The sequence below is a fragment of the Scyliorhinus torazame genome, chromosome 1, assembly GCF_047496885.1.
Source record: "Scyliorhinus torazame isolate Kashiwa2021f chromosome 1, sScyTor2.1, whole genome shotgun sequence".
In the NCBI taxonomy this organism is placed as follows: Eukaryota; Metazoa; Chordata; class Chondrichthyes; order Carcharhiniformes; family Scyliorhinidae; genus Scyliorhinus; species Scyliorhinus torazame.
Genome location: NC_092707.1, coordinates 120368509 through 120394959, shown reverse-complemented (window position 1 = coordinate 120394959; position 26451 = coordinate 120368509). Strand labels below are relative to the sequence as shown.

Sequence of the window (26451 nt, the reverse complement as noted above, 5' to 3'; positions counted from 1 at the left end):
GTGTTCTTTTCCTCTTTTCCTTTCCTTTTTTCTTCTTCTTTCTATTATTGGGTTGACAAAGGATAGCAGGGGTGAAAAGTCTGTAAGGGGGCGGCTGTCCCCATTCTCCTCCTGCTGCCTGGGACTATGTTTTTTCTTTTTGTTTATTCTTGGGGAACGTGACCTGTGGTTCGAGATGAGTCTTTGTTTGGGTGGGGGAGGGGGAGGTTCAGCGGGGAACCTTCTTCACAGAACAGAGGGGTAAGGGGGAGGGGTGGGGCATCAGTAGGAGGAGCCTTTGGGCAGGAGTTGCCACGCTGGCAGGTGATGCTGGTGAACGGAAGTGAGGTGGAGGAGAAGGCTGACTGAGGTGGCCGTGGGGGGGGGGAGGAGACGGGGAAGCGAGTGAGGGTGAGGGTGGGTGGGGTAAGGGAGGGTAATGCATTGAGGCGAGGTTGGAGAAGAAACTTGGTCAAGGGTGGAGAAAGGGGCCATCTTGGATGGGCCAGCTACAGGGTGAAATTAACGGGGGTAGAGCCGAAAGGGGAGGATGGCGGACGGTAAAGGGGAATGGTGGTGTAATCCCCCGGTAAGGCTGATAGTGGAACATGCGAGGGCTCAATGGACCGGTGAAAAGATCTCGGGTCTTTGCGCACCTCAGGAGTTTAAAAGTAGAGGTGGTCTTTCTGCAGGAGGCACACCTCCGCATGAAGGACCAGGTTAGGCTAAGGAAAGGGTGGGGCGGGCAGCTTTTCCACTTGGGGTTTGATTCAAAGTCGCGGGGGGTGGCAATTTTGATGAGTAAGAAAACGGGGTTTGTGAGCGCGAAGAAAGTGAGGGACCTGGGTGGGAGATATGTGATGGTAAGTGGGGTACTGGAGGGGACGCCGGTGGTATTGGTGAATGTGTATGCACCGAATAGGGACGATGTAAGTTTTATGAGGGGGTTGCTGGCAGCGATCCTGGACTTGGCCATGCCAGTTGATTATGGGAGGAGATTTTAATTGAGTCCTAGAGCCGAGGGTAGATCGGTCGAGCCCCAGGTCAATGGGCAAATACGAATGGCAAAGGAGCTGGGTGGGTTTATGGAGAAGATGGGTATGGTGGACCCCTGGCGCTTCAAGAACCCAGGGGGAAGGGAGTATTCCTTTTTCTCACATGTGTACAGGGTGTAGTCCAGAATTGACTTTTTGTGTTGAGCTGGGAGATTTTGGTCGGAGTGGAGGGGACAGAGTACACGGGGATAGTAATCTTGGACCCTATGCCCCATTGGATGGAGATTCGGCTTAGATCGGGATGGGAGCAGAGGCCGGGGTGGAGGCTCGATTCAGGGTTGTTGGCAGATAGAGGGTTTTGTGACAAAGTGTGGGCTGTGATTAAAGATTATGTAGAATTGAACCAAAACAGGGAGGTATGGTGGCAACTTTTTGGGATGCGCTAAAAGCGGTGATCCGAAGGGAGATTATCTCGTTCAAAGCACATATGGATAGGGAAAGGAGGGAGCAATATGAACTGCTCATGAACAAGATAGTGGAGGTAGATATGGAGTACTCGGGGGTGTCCACCACGGAGTGATTGGTGAGGAGGAAAAAATTCCAGGAGCAATTTGATAGGCTGACAATGGGAAGAGCAGTAGGGCAGCTGTGTAGGGCAAGAGGGGTGCAGTACGAATACGGGTTGAAGGCAAGTCGAATGTTAGCGCATCAGCTACAGAGGCGAGCTGCGTCCAAGGAAATATCGAAGATGTGGACTGGGGCAGGGGGTGTGGTGTCGGAGCCGGGGAAGATAAACAAGGCGCTTCAAGATTATTATAAGGAGCTGTACAGGGCAGACCCGAGGAGGACATGGGAAGGTTCTTAGATCAACTGGAGTTTCCATAGTTAGAGGAAGAGCAGGGGCAGGCGCTAGAGGAGCCCCTGGGGCTGAGGGAGATATTAGTTTAAGGGGTATGAAGTCGGGGAAGGCTCTGTGGCCCGCTGGCTAACTAACAGAATTTTATAAGGAGTTTGTGATGAACCTGATACCACATCTCTTGGGGGCGTTTAATAAGGTGTTGGAGAAGGAGGAGCTGCCGGAGACAATGGCCAGGATTCTCCGTGCCCCACCGGATTGGAGAATCCCCGGGGGGGGCGGCGCAAATCCCGCCCCGCCGCCGGCTGCCGTATTCTCCGGCGGCGGTTTTCGGGCAAGGGCGGGGTTCACGGGGTTCGTGCCACGCCGGTCGGGGGCCGTTGGCAGCAGCCCCCCCCCCGGCAATTCCCTGACCGTCGGTTTCTGGCCAGTCCCGCCAGCGTGGATTAGACATGGTCCCACACGGCAGGACCTGGCAGGTAAGTCGGCTGGGGTGGGCCTTGGGGGCACGCGGGAGGGATCCGAACCCAGGGGCGACCCCCATGGTGGCCTGGCTCACGATCGGGGCCCACCGATCTGCGGGCGGGCCTGTGCCGAGGGGGCACTCCTTTCTTCTGCGCCGGCCCCTGTAGGGCACCGCCATTGCCAACGCAGAGAAGACACCCCCCTGCACATGCGCCAGAATACACTGGCGGTTCCGCGCATGTGCGGGATCACGCCGGCCCTTTGGCTCATGCGCGGACTTGCGCAGTCCATTCGGCGCCGGCTGGCATGGCGCCAACCTCTCCACCGTCCACCTAGCCCCTGGAAGTGCAGAGAATTCCACTACTTCTGGTCGGCTCGACGCCGGAGTGGTTCGCGCCGTTTTCGATGTCGGCGTCGGGCCATCGCGCCGATTGCGGAGAATCCCGCTGACACAACCAACGATCACAGTAATACCAAAAAAGAGGAAGGACCCGTTGGAATGTGGGTCATTTAGGCCGATTCATTGTTAAATACAGATGTGAAAGTGCTGGCTAAGTTGGTGGGGGAAAGGTTGTGTTCCGGGGGTGGTTGCGGAGGACCAAAAAGGCTTTGTAAAGGGCAGGCAGCTTTCTAGCAATCTAAGGAGGCTGTTAAATGTGATCATAACCCCGCCGAGATCTCAGTTACCATGGTGTCCATGGATGCGGAGAAGGCATTTGACGGGGTGGAGTGGCGGTACCTGTTTGAGGTCCTGGGAAGGTTTGGGTTTGGGCCAAAGTTTGTGGCATGGGTGCGCCTGTTATATGTGGCACCGAGGGCGAGTGTGCGGACCAATGACATGGGTCCACGGAACTTTGAACTACACAGGGGAACAAGGCAGGGGTGTCCATTGTTGCCGCTGCTGTTTGCGCAGGCTATAGACCTCTGGTAATGGCTCTTCGGGGGTCGGCAGAGTGGCGAGGGATTATGAGGGGATGAAGGGAGCATTGGTGTCGCTCTATGCTGATGACCTATATTGTGTGTTTCAGTCCTGCTGGATAGCATGGAGAGGATCATGGGCCTGTTGGGAAAGTTTGGGGCGTTCTTGCGATACAAGTTAAATGTAGGGAAAAGCAAAGTATTCCCAGTGAATGAGTGGGGTCAGCGAGCCAGCTTAGGGGGGGAATGTCATTTAAGGTGGCTAGAGGCAAGTTTAGATACCTGGGAATTCAGGTAGCGAGGGAATGGGTGATGCTCACAAATGGAATTTAACAAAACTAGTGGAGGCTAGGTGTAGCCATCTGGGATGGCCCCGTCCCGATTACAAAATGGACACCCGCAAAGAATGCAGGGAAAATTGGACAATGCTAAGAAACAAGCAGGTGCAAGCTCTGTCTGTTGATTAGAACCTTAAACGCTCAGACAGGACAGAAACTGCCAAACGATTTACATACTAATGAGCGATCTCCAGGGACAAAAGGGAAACATTTAGATACACAATGCTAGGACAGACTCCCCGGCGCCAGAATTAGCTAAGACAAAGCAGACTGACAGTCACCAGGACACACCCAGCGATCAGGGAACCATCCCTCTATTGGAGGAAAATCGATACCGATGATTGGGAAAGACCCAATTAGTTGAGGCCAAGTTCAAGGCCCGCCCAAAAGAGCGCGAAGCCCTTTGCAGTATAAGAGGTATCACCCAAGGGAGAATCTTTCTCCGTTGGCTTTGGCTCTCAGAGAAGAGAGAGACCTGCCTAGCAGCTACAGCAGACCAAGTAAGTTCCAAGTCAACGCACGCTACGAGATAGACGCTCCTAGTTGCTACCCTGTAAACAACTCAACCCAGCAGCCGCAGAACCGGGCAACGGCCATTGTTCCTTTGACTGAGTGGGCGCCCGAAGCTAAGTATAGGCCTTAGTAATAGTGGTAGTTTAGTTTGTAGTTTATGCATGTGTAGATTTGACTGTGTGTAAATAAATGAGCATTTCTTTTGAACTTACTAACTGGTGTATCGAGTCATTGATCAGTATTCGGTTCTGAACCTTGTGGCAGTGTCGAAAGATACCTGGCGACTCTTGAGCAAACGTGATTAAATGGAGCCAAATTAAGAACCAACCAAAAGTTAGCAACATAGGGAGGATCTGAAGAGGTGGGATAAACTGCACTTGACCTTGGCAGGGAGGGTCCAAGTGTGAAGATGAACATTCTGCCAAGGTTCCTGTTGATATTCCAGACACTCCCGATCTTCATACCGAAGGCCTTCTTTCGAAAACTGGACACAATTATTTTGGACTTTGTATGGGCAGGGAAGGTACCAAGGGTTAAGAGGACCCTGTTACAGAAGCAGCACGGAGGATTGGTGTTGCCAAACCTGCTACATTATTATTGGGCGGCGAACATGGAGAAGGTGAGGCAATGGTGGGATGAAGAGGGGGTAGAATGGGTTGGGATGGAGAAGGAATCCTGTAAGGGGTCCAGCTTAAGGGCCATGGTGACGGCAGTGTTGTCAATGGCACCAAGCAGATACTCGGAGAGCCCTGTGGTGCAGTCCACGGTGAAGATCTGGAAAGAGCTGAGGAGGCACTTTAGGATATAGGGGATGTTAGTGTTAACACTTTTGTGTGAAAACCACAGTTTTGAGCCGGGTTTGGGGGGTGGGGGGGAATTGATGGCATATATAGGAAGTGGAGAAAAGTGGGGCTGGTTAAGGTGAGGGATTTGTATCTGGAAGAAGGGTTTGCCAGTATAGATGAATTGAAGGAGAGGGTAGCGCTCCCGAGAGGGTGTGGGTTTAGGTACCTGCAGGTAAGGGACTTCGCGCGGAAGATTTGGAAGGAGTACCCCAGGTTGCCGAGGTACACCCTGCTGGAGCAACTGTTGCTTCCGGATGTAGAAGGGTAGGGCAGGATGTGAGACATATATTGATGCTGAGAGAACAGGGAAGTGAGCGGGTGGTGAAGATTAAGGAGAAGTGGGAAGGGGAGCTAGGAGGGGAGATAAACTGGGGAGTGTGGAGTGAAGCGCAACAAAGGGTAAATGCGACCTCCTCGTGATCAAGGATGAGCCTGATACAGTTCACGGTCGTACACAGGATACACATGACTCGGGCAGGAATGAGTGGGTTCTTCCAGTGGGTGGCAGACGAGTGTGAGAAGTGTGGGCAGGGACCGGCGAATCACGTGCATATGTTCTGGGGCTACGAAAAGTTGGCGAAACTCTGGGTGGGAGTGTTCACGGCCCGAGCAAGGATAGTGGGGGAGGAGGTTTCTTTGGTGGCGATATTTGCGATTTCGGAGAATCCGGAGCTGATGGATATGAGGAAGGCCAATGTTGTGGCATTCGCCTCTCTGATTGCCCGGCGACGAATCTTATTGGAGTGGCTGTCAGCAACACCACCGGGGGTAGAGGCCTGACTGGGGGACCTATATGACTTTCTTCAGCTGGAAAAGATCAAATGCAAATGAAGGGGTTCAACGGAGTGTTTCGAGGCAAGTTGGGGAATATTTGTGACTGTGTTTGAGGAGTTATTCATCGCCGGGGGGGTGGGTGAGGGGGGACCAAAAAAGGGAGTAAATTTGTACAAACTCTGTAGTTGTGTGTTGGGAAGTGTGTTTCCCAAGTTGTTTACATGTTGTAACATTTTATATACGTTTGGAATAAAATACATTTAAACAAAAGGAATATCTATAAATATTCAGCAAACAGTTTAGAATACTGAAGACAGCATAAGAAATATGTATCTTCCACAATTTCTGCAACAAAGCTTTTGTTTAAAATATGGAAGCTTTGCTCTGCAAAGATCAAACTCTTCCAAGTGATGGAGATGCAGGGCGTGATCAAACGGCTGTGCCGTGTCCAACTCGCGATGCGGCCAGGAAATTTCACGAGAGGCCTCTTGCGAAAGTTACCCAGCTCGCTACACCTTGCGAGATCTAAAGGGATCTCGCCAGGCATCGTGATCTGGATCCTGCCCACAATGGGTGGGACCCAGATTTGCATATTCAAGTGAGTAGTTAGCCTCACTTGACTTTGTCCATGTGAATCTACCCAGCGCCTGGGATCGTATCCCCACGCCTCATAGACCCTGGCCGGGCGCCGTCTAGCACTGGTCTCCACAAATGTGGAGCAGGCGGAACGGCACTTGGGGTAGTCTCCCAGAAGATCCCAGTTCCTCAGTGCAGGAAATGAAGGTAAGTGTGGCCTTGGAGGGGCCTTCTTCACCAAGGCCCAAAAGAAGAACAGAGTCCTGTTTAATAGCGAGATCATTTTTGGCACTGCAAGCGCTGGAAAACACTCTGTTACATCTGTCATAATATGACTCATGTTCATAATGAGATACAGACAGGCAGTGATGGACACACACAAGAACCAATCACCACACAGAATACAGATCAACCAATCACCAGGCAGGACACTGCAGGGTACATTACCAGTATAAAACACACGAGGCAGGAAGGCTCGGCCTCTTCGTACTGGTGATAGCTGCAGCAACAGTCAGGGTGCAATGTACAGTCAGCACCTACTACACATGGCACAGAGCAAGTCTGGGCAAGCCAGACCAAGGTTAGCAACCTTAGATTAATAGAATGTCAACCCACAGTGAACTGTGTACATTACTCGGCAAGTTCAATGAAGCAGTGTTGAACCATCTACAGCGTTGGAAGCCTGTTTTCAAGTGATACTGCATCGAGTTTCAGTCCGTGTTAATCCAACATATATAACACATCAAAATCATGCCCACAATCATTGTAAAATCTGTGCTTGCATTGTGTTTTTGCTTTTTTCCCCTGAATGGGCTGCTGTTTCTATGGCCTGTTAATTAATGCATACATTTTATTACACTGTTTTTCCACAGCTACCTCTTTCTTTGTCTCTTCATAACAATAGGGAACATATTGGACAATTCACATCACTCCAGAACCTGACTTTTCCTATGTAAGCTTCGAAACTAATCTAGCCTTGAATTCCTACACCAAACTGATTAAGAAGGTAGTGGATATCTTCAAACCAAGAACGTTTGTTACAACTCTGTTTGCTAATCAGGTGAGTTACCACCAGCAAATTTTTGTTTGTTTTGTTAGGTAGATTTGGAATACTGCACAAATTCACTTTTGTGGATCTAGATTACTGGTGTGAGTAGTTCATGTCTGCATGAGGTTATATGTTGAACAACTCAATGTTATCTCTAGGAAGGGCAGCATCGTGGCGCAGTGGTTAGCACTGCTGTCTGATGGCACCGACAACCCGAGTTCGATCCTGGACCCGGGTCATTGTCCGTGTGGAGTTTGCACATTCTCCCCATGTCTGCAGGGTAGGGGGACTAACCACGCTAAATTGCCCCTTAATTGGAAATTTTAAAAAATATATATTATTGGGAGGAACATGAATACTATTTATCAAGTGTTTCTCTAACTGCAAATGTGGGTAAATGGGATTGAATGTACAATGTGATTGGCTTGTCCTGTTAGAATTTATAGCAGATGATCAGCATATGTCCCATTGCATTGCACAGATAGAAAGGTGCCATTTTATAATATATTATTGCACACTATTGATGAGAGTATTTTCACCTTGGTAGCAATTTCGTGGTCGATGTGAATGGTCCACAGTAAGAAGGTTGTCCATTGATGAACTCTATTTAACCTGGGCCATATGTAACTGGAGGTGAAATTATTTAGCTCCACTTTCCCGATAATAAAAGGTTCTGCAGATAATTAGAAACTAATTTTAGTGCTTACCCACTGCACACTTCCAATGAAGAAAGAATGAGCTTTAATACACCAGAAAGTCAGCTGCTTGTAAGTCTCTACCATTTCCCATTAAAGAGGGGTCAGGTGATCAAAGTCAGCAGAAGACCAATTTTCTTTGATACTTTATCAAAGTTGTTCAATTGTGTTATGGGGGAGGCGTTTTCAGAACCCCAAAATGTATCATGGAGTTCAACCAACCTCTCCCTTTAATGTATTTGATACTTTACCTAGCACACAGCTTTTTCCCTAGGTGTGGAATTACAATTATGGACACGTGGGTTTTTAAACACTAAACACTGTTTATTCCATGAACTCAACTTAACATCTTAAATAAACATTGGATCTCTTAACACCCCTTACTTCAAAGATAACTCAGAAAATATTGCAACAGTAAATAACTCCTTAAAATGTTCCTTCAAATGTCCGGAGACTTAACCACCTTTAAACAGTATCACATCAGGTTAAAGGATATATATATTTTCTGTAGAACGGCAGAGATATATTAGCTTGGGTGACTTCAGCTCCAGCACCTTTCTTTCTTCCTGCAAACTCTCTGGAAACACACAGACACACACAACCTGCTGTCTCAAACTACTTTTTACTTTTAAACTGCTCTCAGCAAAATCAGCCAGGCACTTTTTAGCTGCTCTCAGCAAAACCAGCCAGGCACTCTTTTTAAACTAATTGCAAAACCCAACTGCAAAATCAAACTGCAAAATGGCTGACCTGAGCTGAGCCCCGCCCACTCTCTGACATCGCTATTTTCTTAAAGGTACATTGCTTAAACATCCATGTCTTAATGGTACCCTCACATGACACCTTCCCCCTAGAAAAAAAAATAAACCATGAACTTCAAGATGGTTTCATTTTTCACTTTTGCACCATCCACTAAGAAATGCACACAGTAAAAATACTTTTACGTTTCACAAAAAAAAAAACACACGCAAACAGGTATAATAATATAGTCCATTTTTCTTTGTTCTTCTTCCTCCAACCAAAATCCTTCTCGATTGACAGTCTCTTTGAACAAAGTCTCTGCACGATCCATCCAATCCTCTACTCCTCGGCATTTCTCTTCAGAATCAGATAATTTAGTTCAATCTGACCACAGAGTCCCTTGCAATTCTCCAATACAGGAACATTGGTGATCACAGCTTTCAGGCAGTCAAATACCTGTTGAAAGTCCGCTGTCCATTGAAATTTTTTAGGTTTCTTTAGCAAGTCCATCAGTGGAGTAATCACGCCCCAAAGCTTTTGCACAAAGGTTCGATCAAATTCATTCAGGTTAAGAAATCGCATTATTTCCCTTCGTCTTGAGGGTATCGGAAACTCGTCAAGGAAAGTGATTCGGGCTTCTCCAAATTCACTTTTGGCTAGGTTTATCACCAAACCTGCCTCCTGAAGTCGAACGAAGAACTCCATACGATGCTTTAAATGTTCTTTCCATGTCTGGAAGTTGAAAATAAAAGCAGATTGTCCCAATTTCTCAATGCAATCCCTCAAACATGGAATAGGATAAGAGTCCGTTCTTGTGACTGCATTCACCTTTCGATAGTCCACACACAACCATTGGGTACCATCTGGTTTAGGTACCATCACTATGGGTGAGCTCCATTGGCTGCAACCCACTTCAATTATGCCATTCTTCAGCATACTCTCAATCTTTCTTTAACCTGTGCCAATTTTAAAGGATTAAGTCTATGTGGATGTTGTTTGATAGGAACAGCATTTCCCACATCTACATCAGGTATAGCCATTTTAGTACTTCCCAATTTATCTCTACAAACTTGCTCATGTGATATCAATAACTTTCAGGTCAGTTCGTTTTTCCTCTGGAAGGTAACTCAACAATTCATCCCAATTTTTAAGAACATCCTCATTTTCCAATTTAATTTGAGGTATGTCAAATTCACAGTCATCTGGATTTGGTTCGTCACTTTGAGTTAGAATCATTAATACCTCCTTTTTCTCTCCTTCCCTTTCAAAGTACCTTTTAAGCATATTCACATGACACACTCGGTGAGTCTCCCTTCTATCTGGTGTTTTTACCACATAATTCACCTCACTTAATTTCCTTTCAATCTGATACAGTCCACAAAACCTAGCTTTTAAAGGCTCCCCTACCACTGGTAACAACACGAAAACTTTATCCCCACTGGCAAAACTACGAACTTTGGGTTTCTTGTCCACTACCCATTTCATCACATTTTGTGCCTCTTTCAAATGTTGTCCAGCCAATTCACCTGCTCTATTTAATCGTTCCCTAAAATTTGACACGTAATCCAATAGTGTAATTTCCGATTTCTCACCCACCAATTTTTCCTCAATCAATTTAAGTGGTCCTCTTACTTCATGACCAAAAATTAGTTCAAAAGGACTAAATTTGGTCGACTCATTAGGTGCATCCCTAATTGCAGACAATACGAATGGGATTCCGTTATCCCAATCCTCTGGATAATCTTGACAATACGCCCTCAACATTGTCTTTAATGTCTGATGCCACATTTCTAACACTCCCTGCGATTCTGGATGGTACGCAGTTAATTTAAATTGTTTAATTCCTAAGCTATCCATAACTTCTTTGAATAACTTTGAAGTAAAATTTGTTCCTTGTCCGATTGAATTTCTGTGGGTAGTCCATATCTAGTAAAGAATTTAAGTAACTCCTCCACAATCCTTTTAGCTGTAATATTGCGTACTGGAATTATCATAGATGGCCTCTGGAAACGTAGTAGACACATCCATTACAGTCAAAAGACATTGATTCCCACTTTTTGTTTTAGGAAGCGGTCCGACACAATCTATCAAAACCCTTGTAAAAGGTTCCTCAAATGCTGGAATGGGGATTAAGGGCACTGGTTTTATCACTGCTTGAGGTTTCCCTATCACTTGACATGTGTGACATGATTGACAAAATTTAACTACATCTTTATGCAGTCCAAGCCAATAAAAATGTTTCTGGATTTTAGCTTGAGTTTTCCTTATTCCCAAATGACCTCCCAATGGTACCTCTTGTGCAACTCGCAACACCTCCTTTCTATACCCTACCAGCAATACTACTTGATGAACTTCTGTCCACTTTTCATCCGCCTGCATATGTACAAGTCTCCATTTTCTCATCAAGACATCATTTTTACGGTAATAACACTCTGGTATACTCTCAAATTCCTCTTCCGTATATGCTTTCTGATATATCCATTTTATTTCTACATCTTTCTGTTGTAACTCAGCCAATTTTCCTGAACTAAAAATATCCACCTCATCTTCCACCTGTTCTTGTTCTTTTTCAACCATCTGATCAAAAATCGTTTCTGATAATTGCACTTCAACTTCATCTTCACTCTTTGATTTCTCCTCTTGTCTTAACCTGTGACTTTGCGACCTTGTTACTACACAATCCGGAAAAATCCCAAGATATTCGTCCTTCAACACTTCAGTTGTCTGATTTTCCACTGGCTTATCAACCACAGTAGGCATCACTCCCACCTGCGATCCAGCCAAATCATTACCCAAGATAAACTGTATTTCTGGACAAGATAGTTTATCTATTACTCCTACTACCACTTCACCACTCTTCTCAGGACTTTCCAACCTTACCTTATATAATGGAACGCTACTCCTCTCATCCTGAATTCCACATACCACCACCTTTTCTGGCAACATTCTTCCCAAACTACATAATTCCTCATCTCTTATCATTAAAGATTGACTAGCCCCTGTATCTCTTAAAATTGTGACTTCTTTACCTGCTCCTCTTGATACACATGAGTAAACTTTACCCACACAAGTAAATTCTTTGAAGACATCTGGCACCTTCTTAACAATTACTTCTTGAACAGGCTGTACAATCATTTGCACCTCCTTCGCTTCCCTTGGGTCTTCCTTTACCACTCTAAGAAACCCCACTGTCTTATCCTGTTTTACCACCTCAGCCTTCCCAGTGCTTTTCTTCAACCACCAACACTGTGACTTTACATGGCCTAGTTTATTACAGTGAAAACATTTGAAACTTTTCATTTCTTTTCCACCCTCCTGGATTTCTTTTTTAATCTGAGGTACACTCTCTTTATTGTCTCCCATCAGATCACTTTTACTTTTACCACTTGAGTATTTCTCATGTCCCCAGTTTCTATCCCTCAACGGCTGAAACTGATGTCGGAAACCAATCTTTGATTTATGTACTAATTCATAATCATCTGCCATTTCCGCTGCTAATCTCACAGTTTTAACCCTCTGCTCTTCCACATAAGTTCTCACTACATCAGGAATTGAATTTTTAAACTCCTCCAAAAGTATAATTTCTCTGAGAGCTTCATACGTTTGGTCTATTTTCAAAGCCCTTATCCACCTATCAAAATTATTCTGTTTGAGCCTTTCAAACTCCATGTATGTTTGACCAAATTCTTTCCTTAAATTTCTAAACCTTTGTCTGTAAGCTTCAGGCACTAGCTCATATGCACCTAAGATGGATTTCTTCACCCCCTCAAAAGTTCCAGATACCTCCTCCGGTAGTGATGCAAACACTTCACTAGCTCTACCTACCAGCTTTGTTTGAATCAGTAACACCCACATGTCCTGTGGCCATTTCATTTGTTTAGCTACCGTCTCAAATGAAATGAAAAAGGCTTCCACTTCCTTCTCGTCAAACCTTGGCAATGCTTGGACATATTTAAATAGATTCCCACCAAGCCTTCGACTATGACGCTCTTTCTCACTATCCTCATCACTATCATCCAACTGTACCTTTCTCTTTACGTCTGCCAATTTTAACTGATTGCCATGTTTCATGGCCATTTTCTGAAGTTCAAACTCCCTCTCTTTATCTTTTTCCCTGATCTGTATCTCCCTTTCTTTTTCTTTTTGTTCTTTCTTCTCTCTCCTTTTCTTTTTCCTCTTTCTCTCTTTCTCTTTCCTTTACCTCTCTTCTCTTTCCTCTCTCTCACTCTCGTATGCCAGCCGCTTTAATTCTTTCTCATGTTCCATTTGTTTAATTTGAAACTGCATTTTTGTCATTTCCAATGAGTCAAACTCTATCTCAGGCAACTTTAAATGCTTAACCACCGCCATAATTACCTCATCTTTTCGCATTTTGTCAGGTAATGTTAACTGCAATGTTCTTGCCAAATCTAACAGTCTGCGTTTCGTTTCTGTCCTTAAGGTACTATGTGTAACATTCTCCACCCCCAAAAACATCTGAGCCTCTGAAAGAGCCATTGTTCACAACACTCTCCCCACTTAAACTAAAATACCACACCGGAAAAGCAACAATCCTTCACTGTCTTTCAGGTCACAAAAGCCAATCCAATAGAGAGACTTTTATCCCCCTCGAGCCCCCAATTGTTATGGGTGAGGCGTTTTCAGAACCGCAAAATGTATCATGGAGTTCAACCAATCTCTCCCTTTAATGTATTTGTTGCTTTTCCTTGCACATGGCTTTTTCCCTAGGTGTGGAATTACAATTATGGACACGTGGATTTTTAAACACAAAACACTGTTTATTCCATGAACTTGACTTAACATCTTAAATAAACATTGGATCTCTTAACACCCCTTACTTCAAAGATAACTCAGAAAATATTGCAACAGTAAATAACTCCTTAAAATGTTCCTTCAGACTTATAGAACATAGAACATAGAACATACAGTGCAGAAGGAGGCCATTCGGCCCATCGAGTCTGCACCGACCCACATTAATCCCTCACTTCCACCTTATCCCCGCAACCCAATAACCCCTCCCAACCCTTATGGACACTACGGGTAATTTAGCATGGCCAATCCACCTAACCTGCACGTCTTTGGACTGTGGGAGGAAACCGGAGCACCCGGAGGAAACCCACGCGGACACGGGGAGAACGTGCAAACTCCGCACAGACAGTGACCCAGCGGGGAATTGAACCTGGGACCCTGGCGCTGTGAAGCCACAGTGCTAATCACTTGTGCTACCGTGCTTCCAAGAGACTTAACCCCTTTAAACAGTATCACATCAGGTAAAAGGATATATATATTTTCTGTAGAATGGCAGAGATATATTAGCTTGGGTGACTTCAGCTCCAGCACCTTGCTTTCTTCCTGCAAACTCTCTGGAAACACACAGACACACACAACCTGCTGTCTCAAACTGGCTTTCTACTTTTAAACTGCTCTCAGCAAAACCAGCCAGGCACTCTTTTTAAATTAACTGCAAAACCCAACTGCAAAATCAAGCTGCAAAATGGCTGACCTGAGCTGAGCCCCACCCACTCGCTGACATCACTGTTTTCTTAAAGGTACATTGCTTAAACATCCATGTCTTAAAGGTATCCTCACATGACAATTGTCACGTTATTTTATAAATGACATTTGATCGAATTAATTTAAAGTGCAAGGTAAATTTTCCACTTTAAAATATGATCAACATGATACACAACAGTACTTTTGTTTTATTTAAAGACTGGTGGATGCTTAATGAAATGGCTGGACTGAAGTTGTGAGTTTACTGTGCCTGACCCTTTAAGGCCATAGTTGATGTCATCTCTGTGGGATTGTTCGCCAACTAGGTATAACCAGATATTTACACCAATGACTGTTTAAAGAACACATTAGGGGGTACTTTTTCCCACTGCATTACGCCCGGTGCCGATCTTGGTGCAGTGGGAGCATCGCAGGGTAGGCCCAAATCAGGCTTCGCGCAGACGCAAAACCGACCTGCCGTTCCCGACCCGATCTGGATCATGCCCTGGCTGGCCATGATCCAGGTAATTTTATTTAAATGAGTCATTTGCAACCCATTGGAGGCCGCATTCGTCCAGCGCCCGGGAGCCACAGGTTGCACTGGCGAGGCCTCAATTGGGCGTTGATTAGCACTGGCCTCCACAAGTGGAGAGCAGGTTTTATGGCCTCGCCGGGGGTCTTGGAGGCTATTAGAGCCCCCCAGATAGTCAGCGACAGGGCAGGGTAATTCCCTGGCACTCCCCCTGGCACATTGACAGTGCTAACCTGACATTGCCAGGGTACCAGGGCCACTGTCCAGCTGCCAGGACCACTGCCCAGGTGGCAGGCTGGCAGTGACAATGTGCCAGGTTAGCAATGACATGGGTCAGGGCCTGAGGGGGGCAATACCCATTAAGGGGGGGGTCTGAAGGGGCTTCATAAAGGTTGGCGGCGCGAAGGGGAGGGGCCTGAAAGAGTGGGTGGGGGATCTCAAAAGGGGACAGGCCCTCAGCAACTCAGCAGGGTGTGTTCACTTTGGGGGCAAATCCCCACTCATGGTCAATGCCCAAGTCTGCAGGAGGTGGGGGTTTGTGGGTGGATCCTCAAGTTTACTTAGAGATCAGGGCACCCTTTCAAAATGGCACCTGGATCTCTGAGGAGCCAGTCTCACCAGCGAGTTCAGCTCCCCACTGATGAAAACATTTCTAAGTGTGGGCAAGGCTGGGAATTAACTCCCCAAGGCCCAAAGAATTACTGAGGGCATGATTTCAGGGAAAAGTTTCTAAGTGTAATTTGTGTTGGGTTTTGCTGGTAGTTTCTCACTGGCTCCGCCGGCAAGTTCGCCATCACTATCTAACGACAGTTTAGGCCGCAATTTAACTGCCTCGTCATGCCTAGTGAGGATCCGTACAAGCCAGTTCTGTTGCGGGAGCTCCTAAATCCGGAACCTCACCAGGCGCCAAGCGGTTTGTGACCAAACTTGCTCGTTCCCATTGGCGGATTCCGGAACTCGCCTCGGCGAGTAAACAATAATCACCAATTAAGATCAATCGGCATCTCATTAATGAGATGGCCACCAATCTAATGGCCTCCTGGGATCTAATGGGCTCACCAGCGAGATGCCCCATGAGCAACGATTAGTAATGGTCCACATTAACGAAGATCAGGCGGAACAGCACATGGGGGTTTCCGAGACATTGGAGGCCCCTGGATGGTCAGGGACAGGGCAGGATAGTACCCTGCACCCCCTCCCCAGCACCCAGGCACTGCCTGGCTGGCACATTGGCACTACCAGCCTGGCATTGCCACGGTGCCAGGGTGGCACTGCCAGGCTGGCAGGAGCACTGACAGGGTTCCATTGCCAGGGTTGCACTAAAGGCCCAGGCCTCAGGGGAGTAATGCTCATGAGAGGAGGGATGAGGGAGAGTATGGAAGGTGTTTTGGAGAGCAGGCATGGGTGATCTCTGGAATGTTGGAGGGTGCAGGGTGGGGGTCCCGGACAGGCCAAAAGGGGGTGTGGGACAGCTTTTCTAAGTGTCATTTTGGGTGTGATTGTCAGGGTGTTTCTCGACAGCTGCTGTGATGAGATCGCAGCCCGTGTTTCAAGGCATTTAGTGCTGGAAATGAGTCCTCAGGAGCTCCCTCGCCATTGCTGGCTGTCTCGCTGGCTGTCTCGCTGCGCTCGTGCTTCAGTGTCTCGCCGCTAACAAGGAGGAGCTGCTTTTAAACTCTTCCTCACCACTCATTCCCTGTCAAAACACAAGCATGGCACTATGCAGACCTGCACCTCGCTTTGGGGGTGCCGACCTAGCTAGTTTCTCAATGACATGGATGAGAGATGGGACACCCTGTTCCCCCGACAGGGTTGGTGAGCCAGCAGCAGGGTCAGTAATTCCGCCTGGGATGCAGTGGCAGCGGCTGTCAGTGCGAGCATCAGGTCAAGGAGTACTGCAGTCCAATATCGGAGGAAGGCCAACCTCCACCGAGCTGCAAGGGTAAGTTACCACCTCTCTCTCCTGCCGTCAGTTCTGCCTGCTACCCCTCAAATTCCCAACCCCACCCACATTCCACAAATCACTGGCTGACACCTCACACTCTCCCCAATCTTCATGCTTGTTCCTCAGCACCCCCTGGCACGCATCTCTTCATGTTCATTTGTGGTACCCACACATGCCACCTGCTATTACCCACACATGCCACCTGCTATAGACCCCCAATCCAACAAGCGTGTGGCTCACAAAGCCCTCTCTTTGTCCCTGCAGAAGATAGCTCATAATAAGCGGGAAAGGGTCAAGATGGGGGCAGAGTACGAAAGATCTGAGTCCTCACCCTCTTTGAGGGTTGGGCCCTGGAAATCGCGGGCTTGACCAAGGAGAGAGCAGTCACTGACAGCGAGGTTGGCCTGTGCTGCAGAGGTGAGGATCCACTGCCCCTTCACCCAGATGACCTGTCTCAAGTGAATTGTTCATGTCCAACAAAATGATCCTTCCCTCTCACTGACCACATGTCCATTGTAAGCAGGATCTCCATCTAGGACCATCCGGAGTCGTCCCACTTTCCTTGCCACCCAAGAGAACACTTCGGAGAGCTCCAAGGAGACCACCATCGAGGCAGCTATCATCCCTACCATCCACCAGCACGGAAACATCAGTGGACAGGCTTCTAGGGCACAATCTGGTGTTAACCACACAGTTGCTGCTGCACATCAGGTGGATCAGGAACATCCAATGAGTTGGAATGTCTGCTGAATCTCAGGAATCCCGTTAAGATGCTGAGCCTCGAGCATGCTGCCTCACGGCGCCGAGGTCCCAGGTTCGATCCCGGCTCTGGGTCACTGTCCATGTGGAGTTCGCACATTCTCCCCGTGTTTGCGTGGGTTTCGCCCCCACAACCCAAAGATGTATAGGTTAGGTGGATTGAACACGCTAAATTGCCCCTTAATTGGAAAAAATGAATTGGGTACTCTAAATTTATTTTTAAAAAGATGCTGAGCCTCTGGACAAGGTTCTCCCACAGCTGATACAGATGCTAGGACATGGCCGTGAGATTCAGGAGAGGATGTCAGCGACATTCCAGCGGGTGCATAGCTGAGTGGAGGAGTCCCAAAGGCTACAGGGGCAGAAGATGATGCCGACACAGCGTGGCACCAAGGCCAACACTGCTAGGGAGACGACCGCAGTGGAAAGCCTGGTACGAGGTCAGCGTTTTGAGTGGTGGTGCCCTCCATATCCAGGGCCTCCAAAGGACGTCCGCCATGGGCATCAAAGACCATAGGGCACAGAAGGCAGCAGGCCGCCTCCATCTCTGATGTGCATCGTGATGACACACCTAGACGTAGCAGTAGACCACGGACGACCAAGATTGAAGATCACGTTTTGGGCACCGAGGGTTGGGAGGGGGGTCACTATCTGTTGCTAGGGGCAATAGAAATGTCATATGTTCACAGTTAAAACATGTCACACCTGATACATGTGAAGCCTCTGTCATGTTAATCTTCACAGCTGATCTGCCTGCAGCCCCTACCCCCTATTCTCCACTGCTGCCCCCAAGTCCTGCCCCTCCACCTCCCCCCAGGCACAGTGGTCCAAGACCAAATGAACTCAATGCTGACCCCATTCAGATGATCGGTGTGAGCACGCTGCCAGCAGGAAGGCAGAAGTATAAACTGAGGAGCATCAGAGCTAACCTCACAGTGAGTGATCACTCTCCTGCCTTTTATGTTGACCCACTGACAGTGCCGACACAAGCCCATTGCCCTGGATAATGGTACACAGACTCTCTGGCAGGGTGGGACTGGGTAGTCTAGCGTGCAAGGCAACATGTGTGCAATCAATTACCCACTGGACCTGGGCATTCCGGTGATGGTGGAAAATCTTGTTGCCCGGGCATCTTGGTATGAACCTGGAATGAACCGGTGGCAGGTTCAGAGCTGCAGTCACCTTCATGGCCACCGGGAGCGGGTGCCCTCCTCCTCCATGGGGTGCTAGGACCGCGCGGACGTGGCTCAGGTGTCCAAATGTCTCTTTGTTGAGACGGAGACCCCTGTGGCCGTCATCTCCTCAAAAGACCAGCGACACCTGTACACCTTGGGCAGTCGGCGGCGTCCCCCTCTGGGCAGCTGGGTCTTTGGGGTGTGCAACTGCCCCCTGCATATGGGGTATCGCCTCCAGCCAGCGTCTACACTGCTGCCTTCTCTGCCGTCCAGCTGCCTGGGCTGCCACCAGCACCGCAAGGGCAGCCGCTGTGGGACCAACACCACAATCCATTTTGGTCTCTGTGAGGGATTGGAGAGAGAGAGAGGGAGGGAGACCGAAAATTAGTTAGGGCTTCCACTCTGGTACCCTCAAATCCCCAAGTCTTCCCCCACCTTTACGTGTCCCGCCTTCTCTCAGAGTGCCATCCCCCCAGCTAGCTGGAAAACCTCACTCTGCACACTCATCCCCGGCCACTGTCCCCTGCCGGGGACATTAGGGAGACCACCCTCAGGTACCCTCCCCTGATCCACACCCCCTGTGGACGCGAGAATATCCCCAATGCTGAAGCCCAGCTCGAGTGTTTGATTGTTGGCTGCTGCCTCAATGGTGCTGACACTTCTGGAGTTCCGGCAAACTGTTCAGGCTTCAACCTTTGATTGAAATGCGATGCAATAATAATCATCATCTGAGATGTGGCACGTGTACCCACAAGAATCCACATGAGAATATTTTATTGGCAAAAATGGTCACATTAACAAAGATTTTCACATATCATTTGGAATGTTAGGGGGTTGATTTTCAAATCTTTGTTAATGTCACCGTTCCATATTGGTGCCAATACAAAGCTATATCAGCTCATCTTCAAGAAAAAAAAACATATGGGGTGGGATTCTCCAATAATGAGGCTATGTCCCCACGCCCACGAAAAAACGCGCACGCATCACTCTGGACTTACCTGGAGAAAATCCAGAGTGATTCTCCGATTTGCAGGGGGCTGCATCTTCTTACTTCAAACCTGTTTGCCTTCTGAGCTCATACCTCCCCCGGAGACCGGTGTCCCAGGTCCAGATACCTTAGAAAAAATTGTCCTTCTTTCCGGCTACAGAAAAAGAAGGAATCAGCAACAGCAGCCTCCAGGCATTTGCAGCCACAGGCAGCAGCAGCAAACACAACCTGCAGCTGTGAAGTGCTCTCACAACTAACAAGGCCAATTCCTTATTAGCAATAGCCTTCAGCTGTGAAGCTAGAGGCTGCTCACAGCCAAAGGCAATAAAAGTGACCTTTAGCAGATAACCAAGAGTACCGTCCTGGAGGTGTCAGGCAGCAGCTGTAGTTGCCTCTGTAATGGGTATCCACAATATTTAAAATTTGCTTGAAGGCCTCACAGATGAAAAACTCCTCACTCCCCCTCCCAGGACGAGGGGTGACCCTCGACCCGGAACGCTTCAGCCCCCAACCAAACCCTCCTCCCTCCTCCCGAGCACTAGTGCAGCAGCTCCAGTGCCCTTGAGCTGCATGCCAGAAAATGGCAATGGTTACTCACCTCCTCAGTTCCCTTCAGTAGCCATTGCGCCAGCTTCACATTTTAAAAAAGGAGTACTAAACGACACCCACATGATATCTTGTTGGGGAGCCGGTTAATTCCCTGGAAGCTATTGCATTTGACGTCAATCTCGCTAATGATAGTGAAATTATTGCAAATTGGGTTTAATGATATGCTCGCCTTATTTGGGTGAGATCCTGAACTTGCCATCAGGAATGGACCTTAGATGGCAAACTGAATTACACCCGGCACGAATCTTGATTTTGGCCTTTCCCACCATTTAACCGGTGCGCCCAGATCCGCACCAGGCACAATGCAGTGGTTAAATTGCGCCCGTGGTTTCAGTGTAGAATACAACAACATTTTTTTTTTTAATAAACAATTTTATTGAGGTATTTTTGGCATTGTAAACAGTTACAGTGTACAGTAATGTGCAAATATCAACAAAAACATAGTGCAAATAACCAATCCTCTCTCATAAACAGTACCCGCCTATTTATCCCCCCTATTCTACTCTAATCTACCCCCCACCCCTCCCCCCCCCGCTGACATTTAATTCCCCGCGAAGAAGTCGATGAATGGTTTCCACCTTTGGTCCTCACCTAATAAAGATCCTCTGAAGGCGAACTTAATTTTTTCCAGACCAAGAAAGCTCGGCATGTCCGAGAGCCATACTTCGGTCTTCGGGGGCTTTGAGTCCCTCCAAGCCAGCAGTATGCGTCGGCGGGCTACCAGGGAAGAAAAGGCCAAGACGTCGGCCTCGCTCTCCTCCTGGACCCCCGGGTCTTCCGAGACCCCAAAAATAGCCACTACTGGACTCATCACCACCCTAGTTTTCAGTACCTGGGACATGAAGTCCGCAAATCCCTCCCAGTATCTCCTAAGTTTTGGACATGCCCAAAACATGTGGACGTGATTCGCTGATCCCCCCGTGCATCTAGAACACTTGTCTTCCACCCCCAAAAATTTGCTCATCCTGGCCACCGTCATGTGGGCCCGGTGGACGACCTTGAACTGAATCAGGCTGAGCCTAGCACATGTTGCAGTTGAATTTACCCTACTCAGGGCTTCCGCCCATACCCCGTCCTCCATCTCCTCGCCTAGTTCTTCCTCCCACTTGAGCTTCAGTTCCTCTGTCTGGGACTCCTCCCCTTTCTTGAGTTCTTGGGAAATATCCGAGACTTTCTCCTGTCCTACCTCTCCCCTGGAAACTACTCTATCCTGGATCCCATTTGGTGGGAGACGTGGGAAGGATGGGACCTGTCTGCGCATGAAGTCATGCACTTGCAAGTACCTAAAGTCATTCCCCCTTACTAGTCCGAATTTCTCCTCCAAGGCCCTCATGCTTGCGAAGCTCCCCCCCAGGAACATATCGCCCATCCTCCCCACCCCTGCCTGCCGCCATGCTCGGAATCCACCGTCCATCCTTCCGGGGGCGAATCGGTGGTTGTCGCATAATGGAGACCAGACCGATGCTCCCACCTCCCCTACATGTTTCCTCCACTGGCCCCAGATCCACAGGGCTGCCACCGCTACCGAGCTGGTGGAGTACCTGGCCGGCGGGAGCGGTAGGGAAGCCGTGACCAGGGCTGCCAAACTGTGTCCCTGCACGAAGCCACCTCCACTCGCCCCCAAATATACCCCGTACCCACCATCCAACTCCTTAGCATGACTATGTTGGCCGCCCAGTAGTAGTTGCTAAGGTTCGGCAGCGCCAGCCCACCCTCGCTACGGTTCATCTCAAACATCGCTTTCTTCACCCGCGGGGACTTCCCCGCCCAGACAAAGCCCATAATTATCTTGTTGACCCTTTTGAAGAAGGACCACGGGATGAAAATCGGGAGGCACTGAAAAATAAACAGGAATCATGGGAGAATTGTCATCTTTACCATCTGCACTCTCCCTGCAAGTGATAGTGGGAGTGCATCCCATCTCCTAAACTCGCTCTTCATTTGTTCCACCACTCTAGTCAAATTTAGCTTGTGCAGCCTGCCCCAGTCTCGCGCCACCTGTATCCCCAAGTATCGGAAACTTTCTCCAACCATCCTAAATGGCAGCCCCTTCAACCTATTCTCCTGGCCCCTCGCCTGCACTACAAACATCTCACTCTTAGTCATGTTCAGTTTGTATCCTGAGAACTGGCCAAATTCTCTCAATATTCCCAGTATACTGTCCATCCCGGCCAGTGGGTCCGATACGTACAGGAGCAGGTCGTCCGCGTAAAGTGAGACCCTGTGTTCCACCCCTCCCCTAATCATTCCCTTCCACCCCCTCGCAGCTCTCGGGGCAATCGCCAGAGGTTCTACAGCCAGTGCGAACAGCAACGGGGAGAGTGGACATCCCTGTCTGGTCACCCGGTGTAGTCTAAAATAGTCCGCTGTTGTCCTATTCGTCCTTACGCTAGCTTTTGGGGCCTGGTACAATAGTCTGACCCAGTCGACAAAGCCCTCTCCGAACCCGAACCGTCCGAGTACCTCCCACAAATAGTCCCACTCCACCCGGTCAAAGGCCTTCTCGGCATCCATTGCCACCACTGCCTCTACCTCTCTGCCCTCCAGGGGCATCATGATCACGTTGAGTAGTTTCTTAAGTTGGCTACCAGCTGTCTGCCTTTAACAAACCCTGTTTGGTCTTCCCCGATCACCTCCGGGACACAGTCCTCAATTCTAAGCACCAAGACCTTAGCCAGGAGCTTGGCGTCGACATTGATCAGGGAGATTGGTCTGTATGACCCACACGCTTCCGGGTCTTTATCCCATTTTAATATCAGCGAAATGGTAGCCTGTGACATCGTCGGGGGTAGAATCCCTCTGTCCCTCGCCTCGTTAAATACCCTAGTCAGCACCGGCCCCACTATCTCCGAGAACTTTTTGTAGAACTCCACTGGGTATCCATCCGGCCCCGGGGATTTACCCGACTGCATGGCCTTCAAGCCCCCCAGTACTTCCTTAGCTCTCTAATCGGGGCCCTCAGTCCGTCTACTAGCCGCCCACTTGTCTCGCTCCCATTGTTCCCCCGAACTCATCCCCCCACCCATCCACAACAATTCCCCGGGTCTATCCTGCTCGAGCAGTCCCTCTGAGATTAGGAAGATCAAACAAAAAAGGGCAATCAAACAAACAACCAAGACCGCTCCAGCTGTAATGCTATTCCAGTTGTGTACACCGCTGAGTGATACCAATCGCCCCTTTCTGCGCATTAATAAAAGAAAAACACAGCAACACAGTACCCGTGTAACCCCCCTGCATCAAATAACTTTAACCCCCATTGCTTCCCGGCCAAACTTCTGTTATGATGGAAGCTCCAAAAAGAAAGAACACAAAGAAAAAGCAAACCGAAAAAAGAAGAGGGAGGGGGCATCCGTCCCCCCCTCACCCATTGTAACCAAACGCAGCGAAAAAAGTACAAAGTACCTGTGAAGCAACATAAAATAGAAAGTCAGTCCAAGAAAAATAGATGTCACGTAAACAATAATACTCAGACTCTGGCTTGAGTCCGTGGGTCCTCAGTTCGGCACCAGTCCCTGATCCTTTGCGAACTCCATCGCCTCATCGGGGTCCACAAAGTAGTAATGCTGGCTCTGGTGCGTGACCCAAAGATGCGCCGGAAGAGCAGACCGAACTTCACGTGCTTTTTGAACAAAATCTCCTTAATTCGTTTAAAGGCTGCTCGTCGCCTGGCCACCTCTTGACTCAGGTCCTGGTAGATGCGCAGGACATTGTTGTTCCATGTACAGCTCCTTGTGCTCTTTGCCCACTGAAGGACACACTCCTTATCCGTGAACCTGTGGAACCTGACCACCACTGGTAAGGGGGGGGGGGAGACCCCCCCGGTCACGGCTGCCTCACCTGCACTCTGTGTGCCCCATCCAGCTCCAGCGGTCGTGGGAAGGAATTAGCCCCCATCAGCTGCTGCAACAGGTCAGCCACAAACATTGTGGCGTCCGCTCCTTCGGCCCCCTCTGGGAGGCCAACAACTCTCAGATTTTGTCTACAGGCTCTGTTTTCCAGGTCTTCGAGTCTGTCAAGCAGCCTTCTCTGTCGCTCCTTTAACCCATCTATTTCTATTGCTGCGGTTGTTTGTGTGGCCACCTGTTCCTCCACCGCTCCAGCTCCTTGACCTTTTTGTCCTGGGCCTCTAGTCTTTGGTTCACTTGCTCCACCGCTTTCTGGAGCGGTTCTAAGTTATCTGGCTTCATTGCTTCAAAACTTCCTTTTATGAGCTGCAGCATATTGTCCAGCACTGCTTGGATCGCCTGGTCTGCGGTCCGTACGTCAGCCATCTTTGATTGCGGGTCAGCTCCCACACCACTTTGTCTCTGCCCTTTCTTTTCCTGCTTTCACTGCTTTCTGCTCTTCTTTGTTTCCATGGAGCTTCGCACGTTTAGATCAGCAACTTTGTGGCCGTCTTTTCTAGGGCACAAAAGTTCCAAAAAGTCGGGAAACCAGGTCCACAAATCCGGCCGGAGTGAGAGCCACCGAATGTGCGGCTCACTCCCTCATCGCCGCCACCGGAAGTCCAGAATACAACAACATTTTAAACTAAAATTATAATAGGGTTACAACACAGAAAAGTAAACAAATTAGTTTAAAAAAAAGGAGGTTTGTTTACATCGTATAATCGGCCAATAAACATTATTCGCAGATAAAAACAAGTCAAATAAACAACACATTTAAGTAGGAAGAGGTTCATCTACAATTAACACAATCTCACCAGGAGGTCCCTCTTCTTTCAAAAATCATTAACTTCAAATGCAGTCTTTCCAAGCACACAAAAGCATTAAGTGACATTTATTTTGCTAACCTCTTGCTACCTAAAGCGGGCTGATCAATTTGGTTTTAAGTTAACATAGTATATTTGTGACGTGGTATTTAAAATCTGCTGCATGTGAGTCAATACGCAGCTTACAGTGAAGCAATGTTTTCCTGTAACATATGGCAATGCTTTTGCCTGTGGCAAATTGCATATAAATGAGACTCAATATAGAAACTGTAAGCACAAAGTTGGAGAGGTGGAGGACATTTACAACATCAAGATTGTTCGACGGTTCTTCCTTATCTTTATGAAAAGCTTGACTTTGGTTTCAATAGAAAATCAGCTGCAACATTAAAGCAATCCCACCATAGGCAAAAATCAGATTTCTCTCTAATTTAATTGACAGCGTTGCCTTTTTGTCCAAACTCCCTTCACCATTGATTCAACAAAAAGTAAAATTTACATTAGCGCATAAGATATGGACTCGGTACAGCACAATTTTGTAATTGTCACTATTTTAAACCCATTTGAAAATGATGTTTAATAATACCAATGCAAGCAACTGTAAATCCAAAAATGTAATCAGTTATCTTGTATGATTCTGGGAACTATCTTCTGCCAAATATTTTGATTGCCTGGTACGATTTGCAATTCTTTAAATCGAAGATTTATTTGATATCTGAATTTGAACAATGCAGTTGAATCAACTTTCAAATAGGTTGAATAGGCTATTTGCAAGTTGCAAATATTCAAACTGAGCAGATGTGAGGGCATCAGGAAATAGTACAGAGCTACAGAGAACTTCACCTCCCTCGCTGTCAAACTCAATGCAGCCTTGCCATGGATGACTGCAACAACTCCCTTGAACTCATCATTAGTGATTGTCACATATGAGAACAGATAGCTTGAATTACCCTCATGTAAATTGGAATGTTTATTTAATCTGTTTATTCAATCTTCATTCCCCGAAAAAAAATGTATCTAGGTCCTGGATAGAACTGTAAAGACAGAGTGAGCTTACTGGGCTGTACATTTTCTTTATTCTTGTTTCTTCCTGTCTCGTTACATTTATTACATTTTCCAAGGATTCTCTTAACTTTGAGATTGACTCCATTACTTCATGACATTACAGAATAGTTACCTTTTGCTTAGTGTCTTTTGAATGGGTGATTGTTTCCAAACAGTGAAATACTGAGGGAATAAAATATTGGTGATTTTATAGCTCCTGTATTTATCATTAAGAGTAATTTTATTTGCATGTTACAAACCCCATGCAGCAGAATCTATATATAATCTTATTTATGTTGTTTAAAAATTAATTAGCTCTGTTATCCAAATATATTTTAGGAGCTATGAGAGCTGACTTAATTGCACATTTCTGAGCCTCTGAAACAGTGTAGTTAGTTTTGTTCATTCATGCATTATGACGCTGACATGGCTGAGTTGAACAGGTAAAACTGAGC

The 26451-nt window shown here is 47.7% G+C and overlaps 1 protein-coding gene across 3 annotated transcripts in view; it reads left to right on the top strand.

Moving 5' to 3' along the window:
• LOC140411520 (S-adenosylmethionine decarboxylase proenzyme-like) overlaps positions 1–26451 on the top strand; it is a 166876-nt gene that overhangs the window by 121942 nt on the left and 18483 nt on the right. Inside the window, exon 8 of one of the 3 annotated variants that reach the window (XR_011940853.1) lies at positions 7132–7319. The exons of 1 other annotated variant lie outside the window; for it this stretch is intronic. Coding sequence is in view for 1 of the 2 variants with exons in the window: in XM_072500610.1 (XP_072356711.1) it covers positions 7164–7319 (156 nt within the window). In the remaining variant the exon portion in view is untranslated. The remainder of the gene's footprint in view (positions 1–7131; positions 7320–26451) is intronic. One more of the 3 variants, XM_072500610.1, reaches the window with a different exon arrangement.